This window comes from Gymnodraco acuticeps, unplaced genomic scaffold (genome assembly GCF_902827175.1).
Source record: "Gymnodraco acuticeps unplaced genomic scaffold, fGymAcu1.1, whole genome shotgun sequence".
NCBI lineage: Eukaryota > Metazoa > Chordata > Actinopteri > Perciformes > Bathydraconidae > Gymnodraco > Gymnodraco acuticeps.
This window is the reverse complement of record NW_022990694.1, coordinates 130,640-142,025: the sequence shown is the minus strand read 5'-3', so window position 1 is coordinate 142,025 and position 11,386 is coordinate 130,640. Positions and strand designations below refer to the sequence as shown.

At 39.8% G+C, this 11,386-nt stretch overlaps 1 protein-coding gene across 2 annotated transcripts; it reads left to right on the top strand.

Moving 5' to 3' along the window:
* Nucleotides 1-3,808: 3,808 nt before the first annotated feature.
* On the top strand, nt 3,809-10,966 carry LOC117555672 (NACHT, LRR and PYD domains-containing protein 5-like). 2 transcript variants are annotated; one of them, XM_034230620.1, is made up of 10 exons: nt 3,809-3,846; nt 4,781-4,853; nt 5,521-5,616; nt 5,704-5,790; nt 6,026-6,102; nt 6,532-8,302; nt 8,388-8,561; nt 8,896-9,069; nt 9,280-9,326; nt 9,458-10,966. In XM_034230620.1, exons 2-10 carry the CDS (start codon nt 4,789-4,791, stop codon nt 9,988-9,990), a joined length of 3,024 nt encoding a protein of 1,007 aa, XP_034086511.1. In that variant the 5' UTR covers nt 3,809-3,846; nt 4,781-4,788; the 3' UTR covers nt 9,991-10,966. The 2 variants fall into 2 exon arrangements, with proteins under 2 accessions (XP_034086511.1, XP_034086510.1); XM_034230619.1 differs by lacking the exon at nt 3,809-3,846 and adding an exon at nt 3,853-4,155.
* Nucleotides 10,967-11,386: the final 420 nt, after the last annotated feature.

The following is an 11,386-nucleotide window of genomic DNA, read 5'->3' as shown; positions in this document are numbered from 1 at the left end:
CGGGGCGAGTATCTGAGGATTTCATCGGAGGATGGTCTGGTGGTTCCTCGATTATCGCTCCTCGCTCCTCGATCCTCGGTCCTCCGGCAGAAATAAGAGCCATGGGACGGTACTCAAGATGGCGCAGGCAAATCAACTTCCGGTGAGACCGAGGACCGAGGAGCGAGGAAATGAAAATAGTCGAGGGGGGGTAAATATTTAGAAAGTGTTATGGGGATTTCCGGTGTAAACAATGAACAGGTTTACTGAATTATACAGAGTGGGGGAAAGTATAGACCTACATTTATTCAAGTAGCCTTTTGTTCTTGAATAGCAATAAGTGAGGTGATTTACTTAATTATCTTCATTTTAATCTACTTTGTTCTCAAGTAAAAGTCCTGCATTCAAAAATGTTCCTCATGTAAAAGAAGTAGCCTACCCAGATCTTGTACTTGAGTAAAAGTAGAAGTACTCAGATCTTGTACTTGAGTAAAAGTAGAAGTACTCAGATCTTGTTCTTGAGTAAAAGTAGAAGTACTCAGATCTTGTACTTGAGTAAAAGTAGAAGTACCAGAGTGTAGGAATACTCTGTTACAGTAACAGTCCTGCATTCAAAATGTTCCTCAAGTAAAAGTAGAAAAGTATTCTCATCAAAATATAGTGAAAGTAGCGACAGTAAAAGTAGTCGTTGTGCAGATTGGTCCATTTCAGAATAATATATATGATATGTTTTATAATGATTGATCATGAAAGTGTTCTCAAAGCTGGTGAAGGTGCAGCTAGTTTGAATGACTTTGTATACTGCAGGGTAGCTGGTGGATTTACTCCAGGTGGAACTAAAGTCTAAGTCCTTGAGTAAATGTACTTAGTTACTTTACACCTCTGCTGCAAAGAGACTCTTCCTGCCTCTCTCCTACTGATCACATCACACCTGTTATCAGCATTTCCTCCAGCAGGGAGCAGCAACAGACCATTCAAACTCTACAGGTTCACCAGACGCTCCAGCACTCATGATCCCCGTGAAGTCAAACTAAGGCCCATTCCCAAACCGCCCCCTACCCCTCAGTTTGCGCGTTCACGCGGAGGGTCCGCCATATTGAGGGCTGTTCCAAAGCAACGAGTGTGGAGGGGGAGTGGGCTATCAAGCCCTCAAACAGCGAGTCTGCAGCGGTGCTGACTTGAGACCGGTCTCCACCTGACCGGAGTCACGCTGTGTGTGTCCGTCAGGAAATACGCTGTTTACAAGTAGCCTAGTTCCAGCAAACATCCACTGATAAACTGCGATGTTAACAACCTCATGATAACCTCATGTTTTTAACTTAGGATCAAACCTGTGTTTAGTCTAGAAAAAGGTAAATGTGTGCATTTTATTATAAAGTTGTGTATATTTACAGACCGTTGCAAAAACTAAGAAGCTTATAAACATCAGGTTTAAAACTAAAAGAGCTTTGAAACACAATGAAAGATGTTTGGAGTTTTATTTGAGTTATTCATTTAAACTTTTTGTCTAAGAGATGCTGATTTGAAACCTTTGTTACATACAGTTACGGCATTTCCTGTTTCTGCCGGAGAGAGGGGAGGCCGTCCCAAAGCTTGCTGCTGTATTTACTCCCTCCATCTGACAGGAGGGAGCCTCGTTGAGCTGCGAGTGTGGCCACAGACGGAGTTCACTCCATCACGGAGGGGTAGGGTCGAGGGAGTGGTTTGGGATTGGGCCTAAATCAAACTAATAAAAACAGGAAGGATGTTCTCCTTCCTTCTAATGGCCCGCCCACCTGAACAAAGAGACACGTAGGCCTATAAACACGGAACACGGAACGACCTGAAGGCTTTTGGACAAACATAGATGTTTATGAATTAAGGTACATTTAATTTGTATAAATGTTGATGTGATGTACAGTACCAGTCAAACGTTTGGACACACCTTCTATTCAATGGTTTTTGTTTATTAAATTAGTTTTCTACTTTGTAGATTAATACTGAAGACATCCAAACAAAAAAACACATATGGAATGATCTAGTGAACAAGAAAGGGTTAAAACGAGATCATTCCATATCTTCAGTATTAATCTACAATGTAGAAAACATTTAAAAACTGTCCATTGCTTAGTTTCTGTGTGTTTAACAGGATAAGGGTCATTCCAGAATTGGCGGACATTTCATGTCCCCCATATAGAAATCTAATAATCCAAAAAGCTAAAACATGCACTTGTTGTGTTAAACATACTTGTCTTGAGACAACATGTATATAAAGTTGTAGAAAAAGTGGTTTCAAAATATTATTTAAATGATCAAATAGCTCTCGAACATCCCCTAAAATGGCATTTTTCTCTTGTCTCCGCTTCTTGGTGACCAACTTGCGTCAAATATAACATTTAAAATAGGGTTTTATTTGTATTTACTTTTGTTGGTGTTATTCTATTGATATATGTCTCTTGTAATGGTCAAATCAACTTGTAATTTTGCACAGAAGGTGTGTCCCTCAACATGCGTTCAACCCTGTTACCCAAACCTTTTTAGATTGGCACAGGAAGTGAACAAACCGTAAGTCAGATGACACACAGGAAAGGACAGCAAGCCATGTGCTAGTGCCATGGGTAGACCACAACTAAGTCGACTCTTTTATTTTTCATATATTTCCAATCTTGTCACTCTTGTAGGAGTGTGGCACTCATACAAACGCAACCCTGTTACTCACATTATGAGACTAAAACAAATTAATTTCAAATGTATCTTTAGTTAAATATCTAAGTGTGTCCATTCCTTGACAAAAGCATTACATTGTGCAGCTAGCATTAATTCCTGAGGTAAAAGCTAAAATTAGCATTGATTTGCAACCCTGTTACTATAATATATAATATAACAGGGTTGATTCTTCATTGGAAAATATTATCAGACAACATTTCTGTTGTCCTGAGTATTTATTTGTCTAATTTCTGTCATTATCTACAATCAAAAGTAATGTAGCCATTTAACCCTGTTACTTTACGCAACCCTGTTACTATCATTTTCTATAAAAAATAATTCAATTAAACCAGTTTTATCCAAAAACTACATGAGTATTTAATGTAAATGTGACTTTCTTTACTTAATACTAAAGAATTGTATTGAAGAATATTTTTGAAAATACTTGTTTCTGCTTAAGGAGTATTTGTAACAGGGTTGCACAAAGCAGGGCACACAACACATAACAAATACATCACTTTTTTTGATGGTTTATTATCTGTTTTTCCTAAATACATAATAAAATAAAAGGTTCATTTTTCAAAAGTGTTGATGTCTAAACTGTCCTCCAATTCTGGAATGACCCATAAAACACCTGTGAAACATCTGCTCTGTTTGATCAAGGACTTAAACTCCAGCTCCGATTCAAACTAAGCAATAAAGGGGATAAATGTAAAGGACATACAGATAGAAATATATAGCTAAACAAATATAGGAAGGTAAAGACGTTTAAATAAAAATCTATTATGTGCAAGAGTACATGCTTAAATCTAATCTAAAGCGTCTAACACTAGTCTTGTTTACAGTCCACGGTGCATTCAAGGACCCTGTGTTAGTTTAAAACTCTTCCACCTCTGACTACTTGTTATGATTATTCTGCCCAAAAGGTGCATTCAAGTTCAGCAGGATCACAGGGCTTTAAACTGAAATACAGCCATTATAATAATACTTTAGAGTGTGAGAGTAATAACTGACACCATCCATTCTGCTCTATCCCATCAGTTGGGGGGGGGGGGGGGGGGGGGGGGGGGGGTGGGGGGGTTATTATGGGAGTTTATTTTGAAGGAAACCGAACGTTAATATCTGAGGAGGATTTCCAAACTGTCTTTTGGGAACAATAGCAACAAGGACACCACAGCTGGGGGTTCAGTTTTTATCAGGCTACTTTAAGTATTTGCTGCAATGATCGCTGTGTGCCATTTGTGCGTGTTTAGGTTTTGGTGTGTGCGTGAAGACGACATGTTTCTGTAATGGCGCAGCTGTTAAAAACGGTTGCACAGATAAGGGTGGCGCCCATGTTTCAACAGACTTTTCGACCACAAACTATGTTATTTGTAAAGTCTCTCGTAGTAAACGCGATGTTTTTATTATTTGAGGACTTTGTACATAATTCCTCTTTTTGATCTCGAGGTTTGGCATATGTTTGCGGTCATTTCCGGAAACAAAGAAAAGGTAAACAAAAGGGGTAAACTGTACTGTGAAGTTAGTCCAGAGTCAGACGACATAAACAATGTTATTTCAAACGCATTTCCCCTATAATTAACGTATTATAGCCAATATTTACATGTTATTTTGATTATATTAAAATATGTAGTTTTACAGGAAATAATAAAAGTATATTAAAAAAACACGATTGGCTAATTTTGCAAGTTGCAATGTCAAATTTGCATTATATTTTAGTATTATCATGTGGTATATTATGATGCAATGGTTTCCTACATTCAAATGTTAAATCAATATACTATAGTTGGGACTTTTTACATGTTAAAATATACTTTTTGAAACCATAGCTGTAATAAAAAAGTACATCTAACCATAGATATTTCTAAGCACCTGTATTGTAATATCTCGCTCTTATGTGGCTTTAATGCATTTACTTGAAGTTGTTTTGTAGAAAAGCCACGTTAATGTCACGTAGAAATCAGACTGTTGCAGACCGTCCTTGATGATCAATGACTGTTGTTGCAACGCACCGTAAATTAGCCACAATTAACGTAAACAGGAGGGAAAAGTGATATTATCCTGAGATTTGACCGTTAATAACGTTATTTTTTGGCTTCCTGTATTTGTTTTTCAGCTGCAGAAATGTCAGAGAAGAGAAAAACAAGGAAGAGTTCCATCTCTGATCAGCCAATCAGCAGTGAGCAAAGGTAATGTGCTACCCTATCACAGATAACACAGCAGGCCTATGTATTTTAATCACTTCAACTCCTCCACATGTTTGTTTATGTATAATCACAATACTTTATAACATCATACAGTAACATGGCTGTAGACTCTTAAACGTGGTTTCAGCTTTAAAAGGGACTTTATTATTAAATGAACTATAAGATTATTTGTGTCTCAGTCTTCAGACCTATTAAGATGTTGGTAATTGTTCTGGCAATGCGAGGGCGGTTTTATGTATTTTCTGCGTGCAACTACCATTACAGATACAGTTTTATAGTACCTTGCAAGCAACTTTCTGAAAGTCTAAAGACATTTCCTAAAAGGGATATTTTGGATAAATTGCCCACATATTGGGAATCTTAAAGCTTTCTTTCTCGTCTGAAAACATTATTACAACTTAATAAAGTGAGTATTAACCAATACAAAATGTTCTGCACGGCAAACCCAATCCCAAAGTGACCAGCCGGAAAGTTTTACCCCTTGACTGTCACAGGGTAAAATATTGTACCATGAAATTAATTTAGACCCTTGTCCAAAACATAACGAGTTCCTTCAAAGATTCCTAGTTCAGGGAGAATGTTCCTGCAGACGTAGAGGGCCTTTAGTTATTTATTTTTAGACTATTTTGAGTATTTCTTCTCTCATTAGTTCACAGATGAATGAAGATGAGTCCACAGCTCCAAGTATCTCGGCCAGTGATCGATCCAAAGACAAGATGATATACTTTAGTAAAGGGCTCAAACGGTAATCCTACATGTTGTTGAATATTCATAAATACATTTACATTCAGCAATGTGTATAACAAGTTCAAGATTTTCTCTCTTTCTTTAGTTCACTGTCGAGCGAGTCAGCCGCTCCAAGTGATGCTTTGAGTTATCGATCCATGGGCCAGCCGTTAAGCTTTAATGTGAAAAAAAGGTAATTCAAATATTGTGCAATATCAATTAAAATGGCTGACAGGTGACTTAGCCATTTTAATGACTTATAGTCGGCTAGCCTCTGTATGTTATTTCTGTTCAGTTTGACTCATCTGATCACACCATGTCTTCTTTTGTTTAATTGGTCACTGCACTAGAGCTGCATTCAAAATATGCTTTTGTTTTGATTCTGAACACATCCTCGCCGTATCTGATACTACACTTTCACCCTACAGCGAGCTAACCGAGGAGCCAGTTAGAAAGAAACCTAAAAAAGATCTTGAACCACAGAGAGAAGCTGAGGAAGACCCTGGTAAGTTTGAATACTTATGTATGAAAAAATACTATATCGCAACTAATCACAAATAGGATTTTGGCTTCCTGGAACACAATCCCCTGCCTGTGGGACTAATAAAGGTATTCTGATTCTGAATATAATACTTTGGTTTACTCAGAGACAACGCAGCTGCATATCAAGTTAAACAAACAAGTTAAATGTATAAAAAAAATCAAGATCCTAGCGCAATGTGAAACTGAAAGCAGTGCTCTGTATATATAGAAATGTGAAAGTGCAATTAAAATATTCTGTCACTAAAATCAATGAATAATCCTGACAATTACTGGTAATCTCAATATTGGTCGAATCAATTGTTGTTAGCATTTTGTCCTTAACCGTGCAGCCCTACTTAGATTAATATGTCAACATCGGTACTGGAATTGCACATTTATCTTACTGTTACAGGGGGCAGCCATCTTTTAAAAATACAGACTAATCATAGAAATGAAATGCTGAGGAAATTTGCGAAGACATCTGAAGGTAACGGCGACCAAGAGAGCTCCCTGGACAGCATCTACACTGAACTCATCATCAGCACCGGAGAGAGTGAAGGGCCACATGAAGAACATTCGTTCAGACGACAAAGACAACCGTCTTCTGTAAATACAGTCCATCTCAATGACATCTTTAGACATGTTCTTCCCCAAGACACGACCCGCAGAATAGTCCTGACGAAGGGCGTCGCAAGGATTGGAAAATCGTTCTCTGTGCAGAAGTTCATTCTTGACTGGGCCGAGGGAAAAGCAAACCAGGACTTTGAGTTTGTTTTCAGTCTTGCTTTCCGAGAGCTGAATTTGATTAGAGGTAACAAAAGCTTGCTCAAGCTTCTGACTGATATTAACCCTGCACTTCAACATTTGAAAGAGTCAGAGGTTTTAGACAAAGCCAAGGTTTTAGTGATCCTGGATGGCCTGGATGAAAGCAGAATTAAACTGGACTTTGAGAACAAGCCGGTTAAATCGGTCACTGAAGAAACATCTGTTGGTAATCTCCTAGCAAGCCTCATTCAGGGAAACCTCCTTCCCAATGCGAACCTCTGGATAACATCCCGTCCAGCAGCAGCCAATCAGATCCCTGCAAAGTATGTCAGTATGGTGACGGAGATAAGAGGTTTCAATGACTCGCAGAAAGAGGAATACTTCAGGAGGAGATTTAGAGATGACGTGAACCTTCCTGAAAAGATCATTTCGCACATCCGCTCTTCGCAGACTCTCGACATCATGTGCCAGATCCCCATCTTCTGCTGGATTTCTGGCATATTATTCAAGGAGATCTTTGCGGGAGACGAGAAAGCACAAACTCCGCAAACCCTGACAGAGATGATGGCGCACTACCTGCTTGCCCAAACAAAACGCAGCAGCAGAAAGTATGACAAGAAGACAGAGAGAAACAAAGAGAGACTTCTGAAGACACAGAAGGAATTTCTTCTGAAACTCGGCAAACTTGCATTCGTTCAGCTGCAGAATAACAACATCATCTTCTATGACGAAGACCTTAAAGACTGTGGCATTGACCTACAAGAGGCGACCATCTACTCTGGATTTTGCTCCACGGTTCTTCGGGAAGAAGATGTCATTTCCCAGAAAAAGGTCTTCTTCTTTGTGCACCTGACCATTCAGGAGTTCTTCGCAGCCTTTTTTGTTTATGAATGTTTCATAAGCAAGAATACAAAAGAACTGGGCAACTTCCTCGACTGGAAGGACCAACAACATACCTTATACGATCTTATGAAGATGACAGTCGACAAAGTATTGGAGGAGCAGAACGGCCAGCTGGACTTCTTCCTGAGATTCCTCCTTGGCCTTCTGGTAGAACCAAACCGCAGAGTCCTCGAGGGTCTCCTGACATCGCCAGACCTGAGCCAAGATACCGACAAGAAGATCTTGACGCATCTTAAAGCCCTCAGAAGAAAGGCCCTTTCTCCGGAGAGTTGCATCAACCTCTTCCAGAGCATGGTCGAGATGAGAGACAATAAAGTCAAAGATGAGATTCAGGAATATCTCAAGAAGTCCGATCGTTCAAAAACAGAGCTGACTCCTCTGTACTGCTCTGCGCTGGCCTACATGCTGCAGGTATCAAAAGACCAGCTGGATTTGTTAGAATTGAAAAGCTTCAACACATCAGACGAAGGCAGGAGGAGGCTGATACCAGCAGTGAGGATCAGCAGGAAGGCCATGTAAGTTTATCTATTTTTTTTTACGTATTCCTTCACAAAGTAGCAACTTTTCTTGCATTATTGAAACCCTTTTGTCCACCGCTAGCCTCGCAGACTGCAAAGTGACTGAAGAATGGGTGAAACATCTTTCCTTTGGTCTGAAGTTCCCCTACTCGCCTCTAAGAGATCTGGATCTGAGCAACAATGACCTGAAAGTCTCAGGAGTCAAGCTGCTCTGTGACGGACTGTCCAATGCAGGCTGCAGACTCGAAAGGCTGAGGTATTTCCTGGAAGTTTACAAAGAAATGTGCTCTAATGTTTCCTTCTGTCTAAAGGACAATTCATACCTTCTGCGTCCGTTTGTCTGCAAGGGACCGATAGCGTCCTTAGCAATGGTCATTATCGAGTGTTAACCTCTGAAATGTCCAAATTGACCAATCAGAATAGAGTATTCAACTAAGCCGTGGAATAAATGCATGTTAAGGCAAACCCGTGGCAGTATAATGAATAGAACCCTGTTCCCATTAGATTTGACTTCAGGACTAATAGCAAGGAATGTGAACCGACCAGTATCAAACCTGGATGCTAACAAACCAAACCCTGTGTGTTCTCAGTTTGTCAGGTTGTCAGGTCACAGAGAAAGGCTGCACTGATCTGGCTTCAGCTCTGAAGTCCAACCCCTCCCATCTCATAGAGCTGGACCTGAGCTACAACAATCTGGGAGACTCTGGGGAGAAGCTGATGTCTGAGCTGAAGGAAAATACACAATACAAGCTCAGCAAACTCCCGTAAGAGCACCAGATATCTTTTCTACTGAACTGAGAGAGGAATCATGGTGGCATACCTTTACAAATACAATAGTGAGATGTATGGAAAACGACTCAAGGTTACCCTAAATTCAAGTAAAACTGCGTCATATACAGTAAAACTAGGCAACAAGGTGTCAGTGTAATGGTTGTTCTTTGTCTGAAAGATTGAACCCAAATGTTTCTTTACAGTCTTGAACATGGTGGAAGTCACCGGATGATAGATGGACTAAAGAAATGTAAGTATTTGTGAAAAACCTGGATATCTGGTTATTGTCCTGATCACGGTAATATATTGCAAATAGTCCTGAAGGTAAGGTACTTATTCTGCAATCTACACTACCAAAGTAAAGTGTTTTCTTACCTTCAGATGCCTGTGAGCTCACTCTGGACCCCAACACAGTCCACAAGAACCTCCTTCTCTCTGAAGGGAACAGAAAGGTGACCTGGGTTGAAGTCGAGCAGCCGCATCCCGATCATGAGGAAAGGTTTGTTACCTGCCAACAGGTGTTGTGTGAACAAGCTCTCGACGGGCGCTCCTACTGGGAGATGGAGGTGTTGGAGCCCTTCATGGTTGGATTAACGTACAAATCCATTGGCAGGGAAGGGCATGATGGCAAACTGGAAAGCAACGACAAGTCCTGGTGTCTGTTTTGCTCCAATGATGGTTGTTTTGTTACGGGCGATGGAGAGAAAGTCAGTGTGACTTCACATCATTCACGCTCCAGTCGGGTGGGGGTGTATCTGGATTGGCCGGCCGGCAATCTGTCTTTCTACAGGGTTTCCTCCGACATTCGGACCCGCCTCCATACCTTTAAAACAACGTTCAACGCGCCGCTCTATCCCGCAGTTGGTCTTCACACTGTCCCCAAGAACTCACAGTCTTTTGCCTTGTTTTGCTAATGACATGTGGGAGGTGGAATAGAGAGAGTAGGTTCGAGTCCCACTGCAGTCTGCATGTCGTGGTGTCCCTGGGAAAGACACTTCACCCCAAATGGCTCCTGTAGGGTTTGCCCACAGTATAGATGTATATTGATGTATGTAAGTTGCTTTCGGTAAAAGTGTCCAATAAGTGACATGTGATGTTGATCCAGTCAAGAGGTACACAGTGATACAGCTGATCGATTACAGCCTTGTAAAGAAGTCATTTTGTCGCATGATGAAGTTTAGTTTCTTTGCCTTTTCTATTGACGAAGGGTCGTCAACGCAAGCACTGTGACGGAAATATCCTGTCACTTCAGTACAAAGACTTAAATATGCAAATAAGTAAATAAGTAATAATAAAAAAAGACTTGCCACTGACATAGAATGGCTGCTTATTAATCCAATTGCATTAACAATGGTTTGTATCTTGGTTGTTGACTGCACTTATTGTAGGTCGCTTTGGACAAAGGCATAATTTCAATGATATGTAAATGTACAGTATAACCTAGCTTCTGTAATATAAGCGTAATTCCCACAAGAAATGCTTGTTATTTTTACGAAAAAAATAACAAATACAAATAAAGACAAAACAACCAAAAACATGCTACGACTTTAGAAACATTCCCAACTCTCAAGAGACGAGAGTATAGCGCTTTTTTAAAATCGACTAGATTTGAAGCCAGGCCTTTTCGTTTTTATATGTTTTTGGGTTGTAAATAGGTTGTATTTTTTCAGTTACGTTTAAAGCATTAACTTTTATTATTTTCACTATGATTTTTAAATGATTTAATATCTTTACCTGTATTCGGGGGGAGGGGTGAACAAGGTTCAACATTTCATGTCGTGTGTAGTTTTGCAGGACTTCTAGCTATGTCCAAATACAGAGAAAACTAAGCTTGTGTGTGCCGTGACTTTAGAAAAAAATGCAATAATGCATTAAAGACTTTAGCTGCTCTTTCCTTTATCTACATCTGTGTGTTTAGATTCTAGCTATGACCAAATACAGAGAAACTGAGTTGGCCTTAACTTTAGAAAAAGTAAATAATGCATTACAGACTTTAGCTGCTCTTCCTTCATCTACTCTTTAATCCTCAACACTATCATCCATATACATATATCCACCGTAACAAGATATCTTGTATCTAAGCTTTCAGATTACAGCAGATCTGCAGTGACATCAGAAGGAGTCATGTGATCACATTGTTAAAATAAGACCATAAAACATTTTAGGGAAGTTTCCAACAACAGAGACAGTTGTTCGGCTTTATCATCCTGAACGTCACCAAGCGCTCCATCCCAGCTGTGTGCGTCACTCTTTAGTGTCCCCTGGTCTCCCAGCTGTGTGCGTCACTCTTTAGTAATAATAATAATAATA